At 49.2% G+C, this 24,120-nt stretch overlaps 1 protein-coding gene and 1 pseudogene across 1 annotated transcript; one reads left to right on the forward strand and one right to left on the reverse strand.

Annotated features, from left to right (window-relative positions):
• The first annotated feature begins 1,134 nt into the window (after positions 1-1,134).
• On the forward strand, positions 1,135-6,382 carry LOC119248619 (dnaJ homolog subfamily B member 6-like; annotated as a pseudogene).
• Positions 6,383-20,088: 13,706 nt separating this feature from the next.
• Positions 20,089-23,843, reverse strand: FAM187B (family with sequence similarity 187 member B). The gene is made up of 2 exons (XM_037517964.2): positions 23,101-23,843; positions 20,089-20,483 (listed from the first exon to the last, which is right to left on the reverse strand). Exons 1-2 carry the CDS (start codon positions 23,808-23,810, stop codon positions 20,108-20,110), a joined length of 1,086 nt encoding a protein of 361 aa, XP_037373861.1. The 5' UTR covers positions 23,811-23,843; the 3' UTR covers positions 20,089-20,107.
• Between the last annotated feature and the right edge of the window lie 277 nt (positions 23,844-24,120).

Raw genomic sequence — 24,120 nt, forward strand, 5'->3', positions numbered from 1 at the left:
CGTCCCTCTGAGGTTCTGGCTTTAGGACTCCTTGTAGTATTTTTTGGAGTGGGGGTTTAGTCGTAATAAAATTCCAGAGTTTCTGTTTGTCTGGGAAGGTCCTTATTCTTTCTTCAAAGAGGAAGGAGAGCTTTGCGGGATAGAGTATTCTTGGTTGGCATCTGTTTTCTTGGAGTCTGTTGACTATGTCCCTCCACTCTCTCCTTGCCCGTAGTGTTTCTTCAGAGAAGTCTGATGTCAGTCTGATTGGTTTCCCTTTGAATGTTATCTGTTTCTTCCCTCTTGTTAGTTTCATTATTTTTTCCTTGTCTTGGATTCTTGGGAGCTTTACTATTATGTGTCATGCTGTATTTTTCCTTTCGTCATGGAAGTTTGCCACCTGTACATCTTCTTTGGTGAGGTACATTTGCTCAGGTCTTTTGCCCATTTTTTAAAAATGGATAGCAATGTTTTCTAGTTTAGTAGATTTGTTTTGTTCTCCGTATATTTCTTCAGAAATTTTATTCAAAAGCAAGAACACTATATCAGACTTCTTATTTGGTGGCACGCTTGAAAAAAGCCAGAATACCTGGTCTTCTCAAGTTCCCTTTATCTACCAGGGACCCAAAGGGTTAAGGCCACTGAGTTAGGAGGGAGGATCTGACTTGGAGGCCAGGGAACTTCCTGTACCTAGTCTGGCCTGCCCCACCCCTGTCCCAAGCCTCCTGTCTATGAGGCTCCCCCAAAGGTGGTAGCCCTTTCCATGCAGCCGCCCCCACCTGGTGACAGCGTGTGCACTGTGGGCAGGGAGCACCAAGAGGTTGATGAGCACTGCCCTCATCCTCCCTACTTACAGGAGACGGGCCCTGGCTGACCCTTGAGAGCAGAGGTAAGGGTGAGAGGACTGGAGGTGAAACCAGACCAGGCTCTTGGTGCAGTCACCAGGAAACCCCTCTCTAGATCATGGCTGTCTGAACAATTACATCACAAACAAATTGCTTTCCAGTTGCTGCCTAAAGCCCTGCCCTAGACGATTTATCTGCATGAGCTCATTAAACCCACACCACAGCAGTGAGCCTGATATGTGTGTGTGTGGGTGGGTGGGTGTGTGTGTGTGAGAGAGAGAGAGAGAGAGAGAGAGAGAGAGTGCGCACCATGGTGGTGTTACAGTGAGTCCCATTTTACAGAAAGAGAAATATCCCAGAATGGGAAGGTCACACCTCCAGGAAGCCACCCTGATGGCTGGAGTCTGTGGGCAGGTGACACTGTGCCCTCCCAGACTCACAAAACCCGGGGTGGAAGTAACGACAGTGATGTGGTGGCTGACGCTCGGGAGCCCCTGCTACCACCAAGCTCCATTGCTCCATGTGCCTTGGGATGTGGGAGGCTGTGTCTACTGTCATGTTCATTACTCAGGAGAGATCTGAGGCACAGAGCGGGCACTGTCGCATGGGGAAGGACAGACAGGGAGCAAAGCCGGGTCAGGTCCCAGCACAGAGGGTGCTGAGCACTGGACCCCACCAAGCCCTGTTCTGTGTCAGGGTATGTGCTGGGGCCACACTGTGACCGCAACAGGCTCACAAACTTAAACATTCAGAGAGGAAGTGACAAGTGCTGTGAGTGGGAGGGGCTGTGGGGGCAGGGGTGGGCAGTTCAGTTGGGTGTCAGGGAAGGTTTCTTTGAGGAGGGGACATTTGGCTGAGATCACAGAGCCCAGAACGGTCCAGCCTGGAGAAGTGCTTGGGGGAAGGGTGTTCCAGGCAGTGGGAATAGCAAGCACAGAGACCCAGAGGCGGGAATGAGCTCAGGAGTTTGGAGGAACAGAAAGAGGAAGTGAGGGGCCTCCTACCTGGTGGTGCAAGGGGTTACGATGCAGAACTATGAAGCTACCCACAGCCACTGCAGCACAAGTTCGATCCCTGGCCAGGGAGCTACCCACATGGCGCAGCAGACCTCTCCTGTCTCGCCCGCTGCTCCCCTCAGCAGGGTATTTCAGTGCATGCGCCTGTTCTGTTGCCCACTCTGTCTCTGGTGAATCCTCTCACGCCCCACACACACCTCTGGCCTGCACCCCAGCTCTTGTATGCATAAATAAATAAATTTAAAAAAAAAAAAAAAGAGGAAGTGAGAATGAGGCAGGAGAGGGAGCGAGGAGGGAGGGGAGAGGAAGCTTTAGCCAGGGGGAGGATTACCACACAGCCAGGAAGCCTCAGCCTTAGAGGGAGGGCAAAGGGGTGAAGTCTCCAGAAAGGGACAACGTCAACCCCTCCTTTCTGGGGAGGGGAATCCTCCCCTTCTCTAGCAAAGTCTGCACTTTCCTCTTTCCCTGTGGGGTCTACAGCTCAGCCCCAGCTGTCCCATTTCTACCAGGGCTCTGAAGATGGGGACTCTCTAGCACAGTCCCCACCTACAGGCAGGCCCGCGGGCCTTCATTCACTCACTCATCCCTGCATTTATCCATTCATCCAGCACCTGTTGATTTGCTGCAGGTCTTTTGCCCTTGCAGGCTCCTCCTACTGTGTTTAGGTTCCAGGAACACTGTCTTTATCCCTAAGGGCTCTGCTTTTTTTTTTTTTTAAAGATTTATTTATCTATTTATACAAGCACTGGGTACAGTCAGAAGCACGGGAGGGTGAGAGGATTCACCACAGCCAGAGCGGGGAAAAGAACAGGCAGACTGATGAAATACACTGCTGAGGGGAGCAGCAGGCGCTGCAGGAGAGGTCTGCGCGTCATGTGGGAACCTGGCCGATGGCCAGGGATCGAACTGGTGCTGCAGAGGCTGCGGGCAGCTTTGCAGCCTAGCTCTCAACCGCTGCGCCACCAGGGGAGGAAGGGCTCTGCTTTTAACATTACTTCTTCCAAGATGCTTTCTCTGACAACCCCAGCTAATCTGACCCTTATCACTCTTAGCAGCTGTACTGCTTACCATGATAAAACAGGATAGGTCCCATGCTCCCAGGGGCTCTCTCTCTGTGGTGGTGAAAGTTCATGTCCCCTTCTCATTTTTTTTTAAAGATTTATTTATTTATGCATACAAGAACTGGGGTGCAGGCCAGAAGTGCAGGGGGTGGGACAATTCACCAGAGACAGAGTGGGGAGCAGAACAGGCAGAGTGACTGAAATACACTGCTGAGGGGAGCAGCAGGCGAGTCAGGAGAGGTCCACTGCGCCATGTGGGTAGCTCCCTGGCCAGCTGGGGATCGAACTCGTGCTGCGGAGACTGTGGTGCTTAACCCCTTGCACCATCAGGGAGGCCCCCACATCTTCTAATTTTTGCTTTGGAAATCATCCTTCCTTTCTCCTAGTCTGTGTGATTTAGATGGACCAACCTCATTTCAAGCTATGGAAATGAGCACATCATCCAAGTAAAGCTAATGAGAGACAGCTGCAGGACTTTCTTTTGCTGGAACTATTGTAAAACTGAGCTTTTGTTCTGCCATGGTTACCTCCCTATTTTGGTGGTTAGGCAGGAGAAGAGAGGGCCTGCTTGAAATTGATCCAAATTTAGGAGAGTAGAGAGAAGTGAGGGAGCCCTAGTCCTCACAGTATTGTCTGAGCGCCTGGATTCAGCTGTACCTGAACTCCAAACTCTCACGAATTTTTACATTAAAAGAACCAATAGTTTCCCTTTGTGCTTTACCTTCTTCCGGTTTTAGTCACTTGCAATGGAAATGCTTAAAGCTATGTAGACAGTCAAGCTTAGGTACTTTCCTCTGGAAGGATGTGGGCAAGTGCTTCCCTCAATCAGAAACCACTTCTCTTCTAGAGATTCCTGTTCTCAGAAGCCTAGGTGTTTGGGGTTCATTCAACCTGCGACAGAAAAACAGAATCAGAGTGACTGGCCTGAGGAGGGTGGTTACAGAAGCAGCCAGGCAACCAGCAGGGGACTGGCAAATCCATTTCCTTCCCTCTTCTCCGTCAGCAGAGTCCTGGTTTTATTAGCTTGTTTATTAGCTCTTCCATGTGTTGGGCCATCTAAGCCAGTGACCATTCCCCAGTCCCTTTGTGGTGATTGGTTCTGGAGGGAGCGGGACATCCTCTGGGCCAAGAAGATGTGAGAGGAAGTCTGCTTGGGTGTGGTTAGCGGGAGGTTTCTAGGGTAACATACTTTTGCTCTTAAAAAGGGGAAGGAAACTTCCTTTTTCTGCCTCCCACAGAAAGTGTGATGATGTGAGGAGGCATTAATTGACATGGAATTGGACTTTCAAACTCAGTCCGCAGCAGATTCATAACAGGGTCTATGTGTCCCCCTCTATCCATGTGGGAGAAGAGGGTGTGGAAATGACATTCTTCTGGTTTAATGAAGAAAAAACCCACAAATATTTACCCTTTACAGAATCTACATTCTGATTTAATATTAGCCACAGGCAGTTAATTATTAAGACAACAAATCAACAGAATCACAGATTTTGGAAACTTAAAGACTCCTTTCAGGAGATGTCCTCATTATCCCTCAAGTTCCTGTGGCCTATAAAGAATATTTGCAAAGAGAAATTTGTAATTCTCAGAAGTGGCTGATTTACTGCAGATGCAAAGAAAGCTAACTTTTCTACTTCTCTTTCTGCAATTTCTTTCACCAGCACTTAGCAGAGCCTGTCTCCCTCAAGGCCAAGAGCTAGAGTTCCCTTGCTCGTACCAAGAGCAAAATCAAAGAGGCTTGGAGTGAAAATGAGCAGAGCAGAATTTCAGCAAAAGGAAGTATGAGGTTGTCAGGTCTTGGCATCTGTTGGAAAAGATGGCTGGAACTGTGGCAGCCACATTATGACCTTGAGGGATGATGCTGCCAACATGCCAAGGAATCTTAGTCTATGAGGACATTGTTGAACTGACACATTGACCACTACACAACCTCCCTGCCTTGGAGGGACTGGCTGCTTTGTAACAAAATAAAGGCCCTTAGGGCCTCCCTGGTGGCCTAGGGGTTAAGTCTCAGTGTTTCCACCACGAGAGCCTGAGTTCAATCCCTGCCAGGGAGGTGACCCATATGGTGCAGCAGACCTCTCCTGTAGCGCCCGCTGCTCCCCTCAGCAGTGTATTTCGTCAGTCTGCCTGTTCTGTTCCCCGCTCTGTCTCTGGTGAATCCTCTTACCCTCCCGCCCCGACCTCTGGCCTAAATCCCAGTTCTTTTATGCAAAAGTAAATAAAATTTAAAAAAATAATAAAAATATAATAATAAAAGCTCTTATTTGTTTAAAATCTTTTGAATTTGTTCTTCCCTTACTTGGAGTCAACAGCGTCCTAAGAGAGGTACACAAGATGGTAGTATGGCCGATTCAGTCCTCAGACCATCGACCTCACAGGGCACTGCCCCAGGTGTCAGTACTGAGACTCCCTCCTCTCCAGGCTCATGTTCTTGATGACCCCCAAATTCTGCAGGGAGCAGTGTATTTTTTTTTCCAACTCTAGCCATCGAGCCTCATAAGTTAATTGAGGTCACTCCCAGAACACACATGTCATCAAACCTGAGAGCAGTGAAAGTATAAAAATATCATACCCATGATTGCCTTTGGGGGTGGAGGGGAGTTAGGGACTGCCTGGGAAGGGGTAAAGGGAACTTGAAGGGATGACAGGAACGTTCTTTATCTTAGGAGTTTATGCTGGTCAAATCTTGACAAATATGTTCAAGGTGTGTGCATGTCATTCCATACAGCTTTAATGCAAAAAAAGAACTGTCAACATTGAACTTTAGTTAGTGGCATGAATGCTGAAATATTTGGGGGCTCAGGGTACTGATGTTTCTTTAAAAAATAAACTTCATTTAGGCCACCCCCACCGCCACCAAGGTGGAGGAGGGGGAGACCCAGTCACCCCAGGGCCAGCTTCCTGGGACCTGTTCCAAAGCCCTTTAAAATCTGGTGGTTGCAATGAAGTTCTGGGCATGCAGAGACAAGCCTCCACCAAGGACATTAAAAAGGCATATGGGGGGGTGGGGTGAAGTGGCATCCTGGAAAAAATGCTGAGAATAGGAAGAAGCAGAGAGAAAAATCCAAAGAAATAGCCGAAGCCTGTGAGGTGTTACCAGGTGCTAATAAATGGGACATCGGTGACAAATATGAGAAAGAAGGATTGATTGGTGGAGGTGGAGGTCATTTGTGTTTGGCTTCACATTCCCCGCCCCAGACGATGTCTTTGGGGAATTTTTTGGACATTTTTCCCATGCAGTTTCTTTGAAGACCCAGTAGAGGACTTTTTTTGGAATTGCTGGAGGTCCCAGTGGAAGCTGGAGCACAGGAACAGGGTGTTGTTTCTCCACTTCCATCTTCTGGAGGAGGATTTTCTCCTTTGCTACAGGATTCACCCCTTCAGTTCTCTAGGACACCTCACTTCATTCTGTTCCACATCATCTGGGGGTGTGGGATTGGTGCTTTCAAATCTATATCAGCTTCAAAAAGAAATATAAAAACCATATGATAATCTCAATAGATGCTGAGAAAGCTTTTGACAAAGTACAATGCCCATTTATAATAAAGGCCCTTGAAATCCTCGGAAAACAGGAACATAACTCAACATCATAAAAGCCATATATGACAAGCCCATAGGTATGTTGAGAAACATACCTCAACATCATAAAGGCCATATATGACAAGCCCATAGCCATGTATGACAAGCCCATATATGACAAGCCCATATATTCTCAATGATGAAAAGTTAAAAGCATTTCCATTAAGATCTGGAACAAGACAAAGATGTCCACTCTCACCACTGCTTTTCAATATAATGCTGGAAGTCCTAGCCAGAGCAATAAGAGAATAGAAAGACATACAAGGAATACAAATAGGCAAGGAAGAAATTAAACTGTCACTGTTCGCAGATGATATGATAATATACACAGGGAACCCCAAAAACTCCACAGAAAAACTAATCCAACTAATCAATCAGTTTAGTAAAGTAGCAGGATACAAAATCAACACACACAAATCAGTAGCCTTCCTATACACAAACAATAAATCTGAAAAAGAACAAATCAAGAAAACCATCTCTTATTATTGAAACAAAAAAAAAATCAATTACTTGGAAACAAACCTAGCAAAAGAGGTAAAGAACCTATACAGAGAAAACTATAAAACGCTATTAAAAGAAATAGAAGGCACAAAGAAATGGAAAGACATCCCCTGCTCATGGATTGGAAGAATTAACATTATCAAAATGGCCAACACACCAAAAGCAATTTACAGATTCAATGCTATTCCAATAAGAATTTCAATGACATTCTTCAAAGGAATAGAACAAATATTGGTGAAATTCATATGGAGTCACCAAAAACCCCGAAGAGCCAAAACTCTCCTGAAAAAAAGAGAAGGGAATGGAGATATCACATGCTCAGACTTCAAACTATACTACAAAGCAATAATAATCAAAACTGCATGATATTGGAACAAGAACAGACACACAGACCAATGGAATTGAATAGAAAATCCAGAAATAAATCCACAGATTTACAGTCAACTAATCTTTGACAAAGGAGCAAAGAATATGCAATGGAGCAAAGAAAGTTTGTTCAATAAATGGTGCTGGGAAAACTGCATCACTACACGCAAAAAAATGAAGCTTGACTACTACCTCACACCATGCACAAAAACCAAATCAAAATGGATTAAAGAACTAGACATAAGACCTGAAACCGTAAAACATATAGAAAGAAATATAAGCAAAGCACTACATGACATACACCTCAGTAACATCTTTAAAGACTCATCACCCAAAGCAGTGATAGTGAAGGCAAAGATAAACAACTGGGACTACATCAAATTAAAGAGCTTCTGTACAACAAAAGAGAAAGTAACCAAAACAAAGAGACACGCCCACTGATTGGGAGAAAATTTTTGCACACAACACTAATGATAAAGGACTGATCACAAAAATTTACAAAGAGCTGATGAGTCTCAACAAAAACAGAGTAAATAATCCAGTCAAAAAATGGGCAGAAGAGCTAAAAAGAAACTTCTCTGAAGAGGAAATGCAAATGGCCAACAGGCATATGAAAAAATGTTCAACATCACTTGTCATCAGGGAAATGCAAATCAAAACTACCATGAGATACCATCTTACACCAGTGAGAATGACACATATTATAAAACTAGCAACAACAAATGTTGGCGAGGATGCAGAGAAAAAGGAACTCTTCTGCACTGCTGGTGGGAGTGCAAACTGGTCCAACTACTATGGAAAGCTGTGTGGAGATTCCTCAACCTGCTAAAGATGGAGCTTCCATATGATCCAGCAATTCCACTCCTAGGTATTTACCCAAAGGACACAGAAACATTAATTCAAAGGGCCACCTGCACCCCTATGTTTATAGCAGCACTACTTACAACAGCTAAGCTATGGAAACAACCCAAATGCCCAAAAATAGATGACTGGATCAAGAAGATGTGGTATATATACACAATGGAATATTACTCAGCAGTCAAAAAAGATAAACACATGCAATTTGCAGCAACATGGATGGAGCTGGAAAGGATCATGCTCAGCAAAATAAGCCAGAAAGAAAAAGAAAAATACCAGATGGTTTTACTCATAGCAGGAATTTAGAAAACCTAAATAAGGGACCATGAAAAAAAAGCTAATTATAATAAAGTGAAAAATCAAAATCAACAAGCAACTATAAACCAGAGGCATACGGGGGGGGGGGGTCGGCGAGGAGGGAGTAGGATCAAAACAAGGGGGGTGGGAATTGTATGGGGACGATAACTAAGATGAAAATGCATACATTGTGCAAAAATGAAAAATGATGTAAAAAATGTAAAAAAAAAATCTATATCAGCTTCTATTAAAATTAATGGAAGAAAAATCACCACAAAGAGAGTTGTCGGGGCATCCCTGGTGGCACAGGGATTAAAGCCTCAACACTATCAAGCTATCACCAGCCAATGCTGCGTAAGTTTCATCCCCGGCCAGGGAGCTGACCCACATGGCACAGCAGACCTCTCCTGCCTCCCCCGCTGCTCCCCTCAGCAGTGGATTTCAGTTGATCCGCCTGTTCTGCTCTCCACTCTGTCTCTGGTGAATCCCCACCCCCACCCCCGCACTTCTGGCCTACACCCCAGTTCTTGTATGCTTAAAAAATAAATCTTAAAAAAAGAGAGAATTGTCAAGAGTGGTCAAGAAAGAGTAAAAGGAAGGAGATGGCCAGTTAAACCCTTAAGAAGGTGTGGTGAGGAGCCTCAACTTGCTTGGGGAATAGTAGCCCAAGTTAACAGAAATGCTGACCCTCACAGCCCTGTTTGAGGATTAACAACAGTTATTGGAAGACTTCAAACAATCTCAACTGTCAATACAACCGTACCTAAACTATTTATTTATTATTATTTAAAAAAAAGATTTATTTATTTACTTTTGCATAGAAGAACTGGGGTATAGGCCAGAGGTGCAGAGTGAGAGGATTCTCCAGAGACAGAGTGGGGAGCAGAACAGGTGGCTCTAGTGAAATACACTGTTGAGGGGAGCAGCGGGCGAGTCAGGAGAGGTCTGGATTGAACTCATGCCACGCGGTGATAGTGCTGAGACTTGCAGGCCACCAGGGAGGCTCCTATGTGAAGCATTTATACATAGCTCATCAGAGTCCCTATTTGTCACAGGCTATTGTTGAAATCACATAATAGAACCTTTTTTTTTTTGTCTTAGAGTTTCTGTGTGCACTTTGCTTTTTCATTAAACATCTTCCAAAGTGGCTGTGACTCTTCCTTCCACTAATACCAGCTTGGACCTGTTTTCCCATTGTGTTTGAGAGCTAAGAGAAGCTTGCTGTGAAGTTAACACTGCCAGATGAGTCATCCACAAAAAGAATTTGGGTTTTTTTCAATGTTTCATAGAGATATTAACACATGAGTGGTAATACATTTCTAGTTAAGTGTAAATGAGGGTGCTTTCTAGTAGTGCATGAATGCCAGCAATTTCCTAAGTTTGACAATCATTTAAATATGTAATATTAAGCTTAGCTTTGAACAGTTGGTAAATGGGTCTTTGTCTTTTGCTTAAAAAAAAAAATGCCAATGTGTTTGGTGCCTGCTTTCCAGAGTGGGGGAAAAACATTTCACTTTAGCTTATTTCAAAATTCATCAATGATATGGATGGATGAATAAACAGAGGAGTTGTTACAGGGCAGGGTGTGGGAAACCCCAGAAACCCCAAAACTGCCTGCTCTAAATAGGTTCTGTCATCCGCAGTATCAAGACAAAATACACTCTAGTGCATAAGACTTTTTATGGAAAGGAATTTTAATATAATTAGCATGCAATACAGAAAAGGGGAAGATAAAGTTTCCAAATTAAGCACCCAGAGTTACATTCCCCTTGTGGGTAAATGCCCAGCCAAACAGGGTTGGCTCAAAGTAGGAACACTGAGGCCCAAAAGCCTGCCACAAGCCTAAGGCACCTCCTGGTTGGGATGCAGAAGCGGCCAGGCAGTCTGAGACAGAGGAGCAAAATCAAAATCAAGATAAAAGTTGTCAGGCCTCCCTGGTGGTGCAAGGGGTTAAGCGCTGCACTATGAAGCAATCTGCAGCCTCTGCAGCACAAGTTCAATCCCTGGCCAGGGAGCTACCCACATGGTGCAGCAGACCTCTCCTGTCTCGCCCGCTGCTCCCCTCAGCAGTGTATTTCTGTCAGTCAACCTGTTCTGCTCCCCACTCTGTCTCTGGTGGATCCTCTCACCCCCTGTATCTCTGGCCTGTACCCCAGCTCTTGTATGCATAAGTAAATAAATCTTTAAAAAAAAAAAAAAGATAAAAGCTGCCATTGCTAACCTCCCCATGGGTTTTTCACCCACATCTGCTTCTACCAGTACAGAACCAAGAAGTAAATGCAGTTTCTTTTTTTTTTTTTTTTTAAACTTTTTTTTTTTTTTATAGAGGCATGTTTTTATTTATTTATTATATTTGTTTGTTTGTTTGTGTTTATACATGCGCTGGGTACAGTCAGAAGCGCGGGAGGGTGAGAGAATTCACCAGAGCCAGAGTGGGGAGCAGAGCAGGCAGAGGGACTGAAGTACACTGCTGAGGGGAGCAGCGGGTGGCAGGAGAGGTCTGCGCACCATGTGGGATCCTCCTCCGGTGGCCGGGGAGCAGCCGGGGATCGAACCGGCGCCGCAGAGGCCGCAGGCAGCTTCGCAACCCAGTGCTCAACCGCTGCGCCACCGGGGAGGCCCTAAATGCAGTTTCTTGACATGTCTCTCTGCTCCCTGTACTTGATAGGTATGTGCTAGAGCAAATACAAGAAAATATTAACTAGAGAATCTATTGATTGTAAAATTCATTCAACTTTTCTATAACTTTGAAATTTTTCATAATAAAATGTGGTGATGGGGGATATAAGCCTATGTACAGTTAGGAAATTGGGTCCACATCCAAATTGGGCAGATATCCAAAATATTGGTGGCTCAAACCAGGCAGAAGCTGCTGTCCTCGGCAGCTCACGTTCACCAAACCCACATTCCAGTAAGAGGGAGAGGAAAGGCAAGAAGTCACAGAGATCACAGAGATCTAGCTATGATCAAAAATTACAACGACAGCAGCCTCCCCAGTGGTGCAAGGGGTTGTGCAGCAGCTTCTGCAGCACAAGTTCGAGCCCTGGCCAGGGAGCTACCCGCATGGCGCAGCAGACCTCTCCTGACTCACCTGCTGCTCCCCTCAGCAGTGTATTTCAATAGATCCACTTGTTTTGTTCCCCACTCTGTCTCTGGTGAATCATCTCACACCCCACACCCACCCCCCGCCCCCCGCACCTCTGGCCTGTAACCCAGTTCTTGCATGCATTAAAAAAAAAAAAAGAATCGCACCTTTTCTTCTGGGGGAGAAGGTCAACAGTCAGTGGTGTTGTGTGTAACGCTGATGAATCAAACACCCTTGGGATAAACAGCTGGTCAGAGATGTGGAAACTGTGTTGGAGGATGCACAGCAGGGGCTGTGACCACCCCGCCTCTGGCAGGGGAGTGGCGCAGGGGCAGGAACAGGCTGACAGGGCCTCTGCAACAACAGCGTGTGTCAGAAAGTGGAAGCTGCGTGCCTTGGAGTCTGGCTGGTTCCTCTTATAAGGTCCCAAGGGTGAAAATGGATGTCCACACCCCGCTGATGTTATCTGTGAAGGGCGCAATAGAAGCAGAGCCAATCACCAGGGTTTGGAGGCTGCCACTGGGGCCTGGATGTCATGCTTGTCGGGAAGGCCCAGTCTGGAAGCCTGAGGTCCGGAATAGCCCATGTGCGCTGCCCCCCATGTCCCACCCAGCTCTCCAAGGCCACAATGAGGTCCCAAGGGTGCAGCAGGAGACACTCATGAAATGTACCTGGCTCTCATGCAGACCCTGGCACTGTTCTAGGCATTCTGTGTGCAAAACCAGGGGTGCATCTGATCCTCCCAGCAACAAGGATGAAGTGGGGAAACTGAGGCACAGAGAGGCAACCCCAAGAAAGTTCACAGCATTGGGGATGCCTCTGTGAGCTCTTGCTACAAAGGATCATGGCAGAGTAGGAATAAATCCAACATCAGTTCCCCTCCCCAGGTGGACTCTGCTTGGCTCTCTGGTGCTCTTGGCTTGAATTTCAGCTGCCGAGAGCACACCCTGCACCAGGACTGAGCTGAGAACCTCTGAGCATCCAGCATCCACGCAGGAGCAAGCCCAGCCCACAGGCTTGAAGGAGACACGTTGAAGGCACCCCCTTTCCTGGACATGGAGAACTTGGGGTGTTCTGACTGATAGGAGCTAGAGTTGGTGTTGGGATTTTTGCCTTGATAATAAGAGAGACGGAGGGAAAAAAGAAGAAAGCAATGACAAAAAAACCACTGGAACAAACGGAAGATTTTGTTTATATCAAAGCGGAAGGAAGAGAGAGAGCAGGAAGTGGGTGGGAAGAAGAACAAAGCGTGAAGGGGTAGAATGCTCCCACGGATGTCTATCGACAACAAAAAAAAAGTTTCATCCTCCAAAGTGCCCACGGCAAGGCCCAGGTGCAGGTGCAGCCAAGGCAGTGTGCTGGGTGGGTTGAGTCCCTGGGGCCATTCCAATCCTGCTTCACCCCCTAGCCAGGCGAGGAGCAAAACCTTTCCCCTTGAGCCTCAGTTTCCCCAAACAGCCACCTGCTGGAGCAGCAAAGCAGGCTGCTATCTTCCTCAGGGGATGGAGACACCGCCTGGATTCTGCTTGCGAGATGTCATTACATTTACCCAGTTCTCCCTTGGCAGACAAATCAAAAGGCTATAAATAACCTTGTCTTGTTTCTCATAAATGCATTAAGTATGACTTGGCACCTTGCCCGAGCTTCCTGTGAGGGTGGTGGGCATGGACTGTTCTGCGGCAGTTTCATGGGTGTCAAAGTCACGGACTTTGACCGTGCGTCACCCCACACCCTGCCACGCCTTCCGTGGTGCAGGTCCCCGCTGACCACCCGGCCCTGGCGGGCCCAGCTCAGTGACTCAGGTCTGCCACTGCCTGTTTGCTTGGCCTCGGTCGGCTGGCCCAGCCGCATGAGGTCAGTTCGTTCATAAGTGAGTTCTGGGAAGGCTGTGCCAGGCGGCAGCCCAGGGGAGGGAGAGGCAGGCTCGCTGGGAGAACGTGCTGTTCTGGGCACCCCTCCCCCTTGCCACGGGCAGCTCTCAGAGGCTGATCTCACCCCTGGCTCAGGAGCAGGACCATGCGGGCCCCGCAAATTCAGAATCTGGACCCCACTATCTGGGTTCAAGTCCCTGTCACGTGGGTTAAATGATCCTGCCCCCCTCCCTTCTCCCTCCCCCCATCTCGATGTTCTGGAGATTATCAGGCACAGAATATCTGCACTGAACAGGGTTTGCTATCATTGCTGCTTTTCTGCCAGAACTACTTAAGTATTTATTTATTTATTTTTAAAGATTTATTTATTTATGCATATAAGAACTGGGGCACAGGCCAGACATGTGGGGGGGTGAGAGGATTCACCAGAGGCAGAGTGGGGAGCAGAACAGTCAGATCCACTGAAATACACTGCTGAGGGGAGCAGCGGGTGAGACAGGAGAGGTCTGCAGCACCATGTGGGTCACCTCCCTGGCCAGCCGGGGATCGAACTCGTGCTGCAGAGGCTGTGGACAGCTTCACAGTGTTGTGTTTTAACCTCTTGCGCCACCAGGGAGTCCCCTACTTAAGTATTTAACAGCAAGGACTCTGGAGCCAGCCTGGTTAGATTCAACCCCCAGCCCTAACACTTGTTACCTATGTAACATCAAACATGGATCCTAACCTTTCTGGGCCTCAGTTTCCTCATCTGTAAATGGGGATGATGATTACTTATGCCTTGTCGGGTGCAGTGAGGACTAAATGAGTTATCACCTGCCAAGTACCTAGAATAGCACCTGGCACAGTGAACACTCTGTGCTATTGCAAATGGTGTTAGAAAAGGTTTGATCTCTTTCCATCAAGGTAGCTAAGCCGCTGGGATGTAATCCTGGAACGGCCCCATCACCTCTGGGTAAGTAACTGCTTGAGGATTAAGACAGTGTGTGTGCATGCCACGCACACATGCACGCATGCATGCACACACAGATGAAGGCAGACAACCTTGGGGTATATGAGCACCTGGATCTAACCATGCCTGAAGCAGACTTCCAATTTTAAGAGCCGATGAGCTAGTTTAAACCATTTTTGCTTAGATGTCTGTGACTTGCAGCCAAATGTGTTCTAATACAGAAGGCTATTGGGGAACTCAAATAACAGATAGAGACGGCATGTAGGGAGGCAAGGGACTAAGGAAAGGAGCAGAAGTGGCGCCGCTGTGAAGAGTAGGCCATGTGGAGGCAACAAGCCTCCTGAGCCAGAATCCCAGCTGCTGCTGCCTGTGGTGACTGCAGAATGGATGTGATCATTCCCTCATCCCTGTTTATGGTCTTTCCCATGAAGAGATGGCCTCTATTTCCCAACCCCTTAAATTTGGGTTGACGTTGTAACTTGTTTGGCCAGTAAAACATGGTGGACATGATGCTGTGCTAGTTCCAACCTTAAGCTTCAAGAAGACTTGCAGTTTTCACTTGCTCTCTTGGACTGTTGCCATGACCTTGGGGACATGTTTGCATTACTCTGCTGGATGGTTAGAGACTAGAGGCTCCCCCAGACCCTTGAATCAAAGACATCTGCTCACCCAGAGGGACTGCACGATAGCCTGGCTAAAACCTGAAGAGCCACCCAACTGAGTCTAGCCTGTAATACTAACCCATAGAATGGAGAGAGAAATAATTATATCAAGCCACTGAGTCTTGGGTGGTTGCTCATGCTGCAGTAGATAACTGATCCCCTAGATTAATCCAGCCTTGCCCAGGGGCCTTCCCCAGCCCTGACCTTCAGATCACATGGCTAGTTCTGAGCCTGGGCCTCAAGAGACTTTGCAGCTTCTGTGCACTTCTGGATTCCTGCCACCACTGTGTGGACAGACCTGGGTTGGCCTGCTGGAGAATGAGACACCATGTGACAGAGACCCCAAGTGCCCCAGCCCAAGGGACCTAGTCCAGCCTGCAGACTCCTGAACAGGTGAGAGGACTCAGTCAAGGTCAGCAGAGCCAATCCCCGCCCACTGCTGATCAGAGAAGCAGAAATGGTACCAGTAAGACCAGAAGAATTGCCCAGCAAGTGTGTAGACTTATAAGCCATAATACATGCTTGCTATTTTAATTCTCTGACTTGGGGGATATTTTGTTTTGCAGCCATCACTGATACACTCACTTTGTATCAAGGGGAAGTGAATTCACCTCTCTGGACCTTGGTTTTCTTCTATGCAAAATAGGAATCCTTTGGGGTGGTCATGAAGAAGGTATGAGCTCATTACCCTACAGCTCTTAGCACAGTGCCTGGCAGAGGATCAGCACTCAATTAATGACATTAATTAATTCATCCTAAAAAAGAGGTAAAATGAAAGACAAAGAAACCGCTGAGAAAATACCTCTTTCCTGTTGAATGTCCTTGCCTTCTCTGTCTAGCTGTGGATCATTCCAGAGTGGCTGCCCAGTGGCCCACTCACTTCCAAGCCCCTTTGCAGTTCATGTCACCAACACAGAGACCTCCCTTGGGAAGAGGTGCACCCTGTATGAGGCCTTCCTGTTCAGGAAAGGCAGCTGCACTGCAGTTATAACAAGTTGAGAGCTCAGTTAGATCGGATCCTGAGGAATGAATCTCCCCAAGATGTCCGGGGCAGGTTTTCCAAAGACACCTCACTTTAGCATGTGGATGATTTCAAATTAAGGTTAATCAAGGCCCTCTAGCTCAGGAGAAAATTTGCCACTCCTTTAACAACCTAGAAAAATGAAAATTGGGGCTATTACCCAGCATTTGGATCACTCTCTGATCCATACACAACAATAAACTCCAAATGAATTAAAGATTTAGATATAAGACCTGTAACAATAAAATATATAGAAGTAAACATAGATTTTGATAAAGATGTTTTGGAAACATTCCCTATGACAAGGGAATAAAAACAAAAATAAACAACTAGAATTATCTTAAGTGAGAAGCTTTCATACAGTCAAAGAAAATATAAGAAGGTTAAAAAGACAGCTTACTGAATGAGAGAAAATATTTACTCCATATATAACTGCTGAGGGGTTAATATCCAAGATATATTAAAAAAAACTCACACAATTCAACAATAAGAAAACAAACAACCCAATTAATAAATGGGCAGCAAATATGAACAGACAGTTCACCAAACAGAATCACGTCCAATAAGAGAGATGCAGATTAAAACCACAGTGAGGGGGCCTCCCTGGTGGTGCAAGGGGTTAAGACACAACCCATGAAGCTGTCCGCAGCCACTGCAGCACAAGTTCGATCCCCCAGCTGGCCAGGGAGGTGACCCACCTTTACTGACTTGCCCGCTGCTCCCCTCAGCAGTGTATTTCATCAGTCTGCCTGTTCTGTTCCCCATTCTGTCTCTGGTGGATCGTCTCACCCTCCGGCATATCTGGCCTGTACCCTGATTCTTGTACAAATAAATAAATAAATAAATAAATAGATTTTTAAGGGAAAAAAAAACAAACAAACTAAAAATGGAACTACCCTAAGTTCCAGCAATCTCATTCTTGGGCATCCAGCCAAAGAATATGAAGTCATCAACACAAAAAATGCCATGCGCCACATCGTCCATAGCAACATTATTTATCAATACAATAGCAAGGACATGGAAGCAGCTAAATGGCCGTCAATAGACAATTGGATCAAAAAAGAGTTTGTGCAATGTACATAGTAACCAGCCAGCTCAAGAGGATGCTAATTAATAACTACGTAGTACTCTAAGTTGGCTGAACGTTTATTTTATAAATTCTGGGGATTACTACTTAATGACTAAGACCGTTCTGGTGAGAGCACCAGAATAGGAGTTCTAGCTTGAAAAGTAAAAAGGTCTGCACCCCTAGACCCTCAGGCCTTACTCTAGGTCAATTAAATCAGAAAAAACCAAACCCACACAATATACAACACGGAGAATGAACCCTAGTGTAAACCAGGAACTGGTGATGATGATGTATCATTGTAGGGCCACTAATTCTAACACTGGTGTGGGATGTCGGGGAGAGGGGCTGGTCTTTGTGGGCACAGGAGTGTATGAGAACTCTCTGTCCTGGCTGTTCAGTCTGCTGTGAACTGAAAACTGTTCTAAAAAAAATAATCAAGTCTTTTAAAAATTTACAACACGGAAGGGAAAGGGGTGGAACAAGACAGTTAAAAATGGAATATGGGGCATGTTTTGTCTTAGGCTGCTTCTGCAGGGGTGGGGAGGGCTAGCAAGGACAGTCCTGGCCATTTCTTCTGCAAAGTGATAGAAACTTCTCATTGTCTCGGGGGCCACCTGCGGGGGGACTGACACCCCACTCTGGCCTAGGGGTGCTGACCTTCACTTGTAAGGTCACAGAACTCTACGTTTTCTGAATCTCCTTTTAAAATGGACATCAGGGGGCTTCCCCTGGTTCCGCAGGCGGTTGAGCAGTGCTGTGAAGCTGTCTTTAGCCTCTGCAGTGCTGGTTCGATCCCGGTCAGGCATTGAGGGTCCCACATGGTGAGCAGACCTCTCCTGTCTCGCCCGCTGCTCCCCTCAGCAGTGTATTTCAGTCAGTCTGCCTGTTCTGTTCCCTACTCTGTCTCTGGTGAATCCTCTCACCCTCCCACGCATCTGGCCTGTACCCCGACTCTTGTATAAAATAAATAAATCTTAAAAAAAAAAAAAAAAAAAGGACATCAGGGCCTCCTTGGTGGCACAAGGTGTTAAGCGTCAGCACTCTGAAGCTGTCCACAGCCACCGCAGCATGAATTTAATCTCTGGCCAGGGAGCTGACCCACCGGGCGCAGCAGACCTCTCCTGCCTTGTCTGCTACTCTCCTCAGCAGTGTATTTCAGTAGATCTGCCTGTTCTGCTCCCCACTCTGTCTCTGGTGAATCCTCTCATCCCTTCCTACCTCTGGCCTTCCCCCCATTCTTGGATGCATAAACAAAATAAATGCTTTGAAAAAATGGACATCAATCCTCTCACCCGCCCCCAGCCTACACCCCAGTTTTATGCAAAAATAAAATAAAATATAAATATTTTAATAAACAAAATGGATATCAAAGCCCACCCCACCAGGGCTCAAAAGCCTCCGGGAGCTCCCATCTTACTTCAAATCGGCTCCTAGGCTCTGCCCACAGCAACCTGCCAGGGAGCTTCCTCCTGCCAGCCCGCGGGCCTCTGTCCTGCAGGACAGCTTTATATGATGCAGCTAATCAAGGGAGTGACACCCCAATCGTCACGAGATTCTGTTGGTTAGAAGTCAGGCACTGGTGCCGTCCACACTGACGGGGGCACCAAGAAGCAGAAGTCTGGGGCACCTGAGGGTCTGCCTGCCACTGCGGGGCACCAACCACTTGGGTCATGGGTGGTGGGACTTGGGTCACCCCTGGGTGTTGGACTCTTGTGAGGCTCAGGCTGAGCCCCCTCCGGTCACGACCCAGACGGGGCAGCTGACACTGTGGGCTTCCTGGGAGCAGGTGGCGGTGGGGGCGGGAGAGGCAAAGATCATCGCTGGCCCCTTCCCAAGTTCACCATGTACCCCCAGGCAGGTTGATGGAGCCCTCTGCACCTTGATTTCTCAGCTGCAAAGCAAAGTCCACGGTAGCCACAGCCTGAAAATGCTTGTGAGGGGTTTGGTTCTGACCCTGCCAGGAGGCCCACGGGTATTCACTGTTATCATGATTCTCTGCCTCTGCTTCCCAGTGGACCTCCCACCATTTCTGCAGGAATCTTTGCATCTCTAGCACCACCCGAAATGAGGGGTACACTCTGCCTTCCCCTCTGGGACAAAAGCTCTATTCTGGAAGTTTCAAATCTGTTCTGTGGTTGCCTCACAATGGAATCTCAGGATAATGAATCTCAATGGCATGAATATTTTATCTCTGGCTCTTGCCCTGTGCTAAACAGTGCACATAATTTCTGGGAACAGCCAGGCCTGGTGATTCCCGTGGGTTGGCTGGGCCAGGTCTGGCGCCTTGTCTGAGGGGGAGGCCTGTCTCCCAGCTCAGGGTTTCTTCTGAGGGGTGTGTGTGTGTTGGTGGGAGGGGTGTCTCCACTGCAAAAGCCAGGAAGGGTGACACATGCCTGGCAGCTCCTGCTCCAGCAGCACCTTTTGAGTTGGGGTGCTATAGCTAAGCCTGAAGGCCCTAGGCACAAAAAGGGGCCGGTGAGGCAAGCAACAGGAAGAAAAGGCCCAGCCCAGACTGGTGGCTCTGGGGTTACCCACTCCCATTTCCTGTGTCTCAGCTCTTATCCTCTGGGGAGTGTGGCGAGTGAGGTTTTCCACACCTGAGATTCACCCCCGAAATGGCCTTATCCCATTCTCCTGCCTTCCTCGCTGTGAGGAACACAGGGCTTGAGCTGGGCAACTTGGGTCAAGAGACAGCTTGAACTAGAGCCCCCTCCAATTAGCAGAAAGTGTCTTGCCTCAGTTTCCCCATCTGTGCAGCAGTGGTAGCTAATGAGTTCACTGAGCAGGACCCAGAACAGGGGAGGTTTCGGTGGCCCTTAGCTGTGGCCCCAGGCCGGTCTTGTCCACACCCATCTGGAGTGGGGTGGGGGCAGGCACGAGGGCTGCCAGGGGAGGCCAGCGAGGCCAGCAGGGGCGGGAGGCGGGTCTCGGCATGAAGCCTTGCTTTATTGCACCAGCAGCACCTGCTTGCTCCTCTTGTCCTGGGAAGGGTGGAGGAACTTGAAGAGCACAAGGAACAGGCCAAGGGCCGTGCCCACCAGCAGCATGAGCTTCAGCCCCCTGAGGACTGAGTCGGCCTTCCCCTTGTGCGTGTCCTCCTGGGACTCAGCCTCCTCTTTCTGTATGACCAGGATCTCGGGGTCAGGCTTGGGGTTGAAACGTGCCACCAGCTCCTGCTGCACGAAGCACTTGTAAATGGCTGGCTGGAAGATCTGTAGCCGCCGGCCGCCATTGGAGGGATCCAGGACCGTGCTGCTGGTCTGGCCCGAAAGCTGGCCCTGCCATGTCAGGGGGACGCTGTTGGCTTCCCAGATGACGGGCCTGCAAAAGGACAAGGTCAGCTGCAGCACTCCGAGGGGGAGAGGGTATTTGAGAGGGGGTAGGCCGGGCTCAGCTCCCTCCCTTGGGAACGGCACACAGAAGGCTCCCCCCGGAGAGAAGAAGCAGGGCGCTGGGAATGCTCAGAGCCATCCCTTACAGAGTGGGAGACCCGGCCACAGTCTTTAGCTCCAATTCCTCATCTGAAAATGGGCGTAAAGACTGCACCTACCTCAGCGGCTTACTGGGAGGATTAGCAAGAACTTTCCCTAAAGGATTTATGCCTCTCTTGACCAGCCTGGCCTCCTTCCTTCCACCTTCCTGCTCACTCACCCTGCCTGAGCCTCAATGACCTTCTAGATGCTTCTCTACTAAGCTGGCATCTAACAAGTCCGGCCTCAGGGCCTTTGCCCTGACTGTTGCCTGACCTAGAACGTTCTCCCTCAGTCCACGTGGCTCCCTCCCCCCGCCAGTCTTGGCCTAAATGCCTCCTGCTCAGAAGCCACTCTATTTAAAACTCTCCCTCCCCACTCCTGTTACCCCCTCCTGCCCTATCACCATCTGAAATACTGTATGTTTTATTCACGTAACTGTGTCTTGCTCCACGGGGGCAGGAATGTCAGTTTTGTTCTTCGCTGCATCCCAGGTACCTAGGACAGTGCTCAGGAGAATCCCAGGTCCCACACGCCCTGGCGGCTGTGGACCGAGCGCTCCACAGAGCACACTGACAAGGCCAGAGGCCGCGCCCGCACTGGCTGACACCCCCTTATTGTCAGCCATGGGACCGGCACACGAGTCGTGCCTTTACTGGCACCACCTCAGACATCACCATCACCCCATGAAGCCAGGGCCAGCACAACCTCTGTGCTGAATCTCATAGTGTCCCCCCCTCCCCCTGCCATCCATGGCCTCACTAGAGCCTCAGCCCGTGACCTTATCTGGAAATAGGGCCATGCAGGTGGGACTAGTTAAGGTGAGCTCATGCTGGGGTGGGCCCCAAATTCAAGGTGAACTGCATCTTAGAGAAAAAGACGAGCCGGAGACCCAGAGACGCAGGCCCGGGATGGTGGAGGTCAGAGGGAGGCAGCTTGGATGGCAGAGGTTAGAGCAAGGCAGCCTCGAGCCAAGGAAACTGGAGGAAGGAGCCCGCCCGCCTGGGGTGGGGGCAGGTGAAGCCTCGCTGACACCTTGATTTTGAATTCTAGCCTCCAGAACTGCAAGAGAAGTAACTTTTGTTTTAAACCGCCCTGCTTGTGGTATTTGTCCTGGCCGCACTAGTAATAAGCAAAATCCCGATTGTACAGACAGGGAGGCTGAGGCCCCCAGGGCAGCCGCAGGTCCCAGGCCCCAGTCTATAAAGCAGCCTGGACTGGTCTGGTTGAATCCGGAGCCCAAGACAGAGGCCTTGGGGACCCCCTCGGTTTTCTCTTCAATCTCCCCAGACAGACGGGGCACGGGAGTTCCTAGTCTGGCAAGTGGTGCGGAGTGGGTGCCCAGCCCAGTGCTGGGGCGGAGGCGGGGGTGGGGTGGGAGGGGTGTAGTGTCACGGGTCACATTCACTTCCCTGCACTTCTGAGTTGTGGGGTGTTTTTAGGGAATGGGGGCTACTTTTATACTTAAAGGAGGAGGAAGCAAAGACGGGGCACAAATGGGCATGAGAGAGAGAGAGAGAGAGAGAGAGAGAGGACTAGGAGTCCCAGCTGGAATAAATAAGGGAAAGAAAACCAGATGGAGGTGGGGCCAGAGACCACTGTGCCTGGAGTGGCAGAAATGCCAGAGGCTGCTCGGGGGCTCCCCTCTGACCAGTGTCCCCTGCAGAGGAGGAGCTGCCACTGCCATGTGAGGAAGGAGGTGAGGAGGGCCCCAGGGCCCCATGCATGTGGGGTTTAGGGTCTGTGCGGCCACTCCCATCATGGATCCCCTGGCAAGGATGCCCCTCCAAGCTGCAGTTTCCCTGTCTGTTGTATGCACCTCCCCACCCTGAGCTCCTGGGGCAGGGGAGGAGGGACATGAGAGGATGCGGTCCATGAAGAGAGGTTGCCCAGGCACCAGCCCATGATGAAAACACTGCACTGAGTGGTAGTAGGTCATATTACTAGAGTAAGAGCAGGTGGGTGAGGGAAGAGGAGAAGGGGAGATTTCCCAGGGGCTTCAGGCTGAAAGACAAGAACTCCAGGGGTGTCCCTGAGGCACTAACCTCTCTGCTCAAAGCTTGCTAATGCTCCAGATGAATCAGCGGTCATAAAGCCGCACAACCTCCAGCCCCGCCCCCGGCCCCCATCCCAGCCCCGAGCACCCTGGCTGTCTTCCTCCTTAGGCCGTGGGCTTCCGAAGGCAGGCCCTGCCGCTGTCTGATGCCCACTGTGTCCAGAGTCTGGCCCAGAGCCAGGCAGGGCAGAGTCAGCCAGGCCCTCCCTGAGTGCTGGTCCTCATTCTACCTGTTCCTCAACAGTGCGTGGCCCCCAGGGGATCGTGCCAAAGCAACACCTAAGGCAGGGAAGAACGTGTGGGGGAGGGGTTGACCTGCATGGACGCCACCCCCCTCCCCTCTGGATTGACCTCACAGTCTCCAGGCTGGGAGCCTGGTGGGGCGGGGGATGCCGGTGTCAGCCTCTGTCACCTGTAGATGGACCCCAAAGGGCAGGTGAGCCACACAGATTCTGACTCCTCATTGAGCTCAAAGTTGTCAAAGACGACGTACTCCACGTGCAGACTCTTGCACTGGATGCGGCAGGCCTCCACCTGCATCTCGGGCCGCATGCGGCTGGACCACAGCTTCAAGTGTCCCATGTACAGCCAGCAGGGCACCGGCTTCACGTCCAGGGGATCCTGCACGTAGCAGTAGCCCAGCCGTTTCCGCTCCCCCGGCTTCTCGCAGTGGTTACAGTCCTGCCAGGGTTCCCAGAGGGTGAAGATGAACGCCTTACTGCCCAAGCTCAGACTCTCATTCTGCAAGGGCTTCTGGCCCAGGCCTTTGTGCGTGATATGCAGGGTGTTGGCATCCTGGAAGTCAATCCCGTACACCACACTGCTGTTGCCTTTGTTCCTGCACTGGTAGAAGCCGGTCTGGGAGGGCAGTGGACTTCTGATGAGGAGGCCCTCGGGTGTCAGTCCTAGGTTGGGGACCCTGGTGAGGTTGCTGGACCAGCCGGCACCATCTTGCAGGAAGACGTAAAACCACTGAGCCCCAGAGATGTTGCAGCGCAAGAGGATGTCATTGTCTGAGAGCAGTGCCTTTTGGCATTGTTTGTCTGTGGGACAGCTGATGGACATCTGGGAGCGCAGCACCGGGAGGGCGGAGCTGAGCAGCAACCACAGGACGATCGACATGATGGACTGGGACTGGGGCAGTGGGCGGGCACCACCCAGGCATTGTGAGGTCACCCATGAAACTCAGGCACAGCCTCTGCAGCAGGGTGAGCTGGAGTGCCCCCAATGGGGGCACACAGCATGATCCCCTTCTGCTCTGTGATGCGTTAACACCTTATTTCATTTCTCTTCCCAGCCTCCAGTCTGCTTGGACAGGAAGAAACTTAATTATTGGTTCAGAGTTTCTCTACCACCACCCTGCTTGGGTATTAAAGTGTCACAGGTGAGCATTCCACACTTTTCTTCTGGACACTACTATGTTCTGGGCACA

The sequence above is a fragment of the Talpa occidentalis genome, unplaced genomic scaffold, assembly GCF_014898055.3.
Source record: "Talpa occidentalis isolate TD23 unplaced genomic scaffold, MPIMG_talOcc4v2.1 talOcc4.17, whole genome shotgun sequence".
Classification (NCBI taxonomy): Eukaryota; Metazoa; Chordata; class Mammalia; order Eulipotyphla; family Talpidae; genus Talpa; species Talpa occidentalis.

Coding starts and splice junctions, on each gene's coding strand:
- FAM187B (XM_037517964.2), bottom strand. CDS start 23,810: ATGTCGATCGTCCTGTGGTTGCTGCTCAGCTCCGCCCTCCCGGTGCTG. Junction 20,484..23,100: donor CCTTTGGGGTCCATCTACAG/GTGACAGAGGCT, acceptor GTCCTTTTGCAG/GCCCGTCATCTGGGAAGCCA.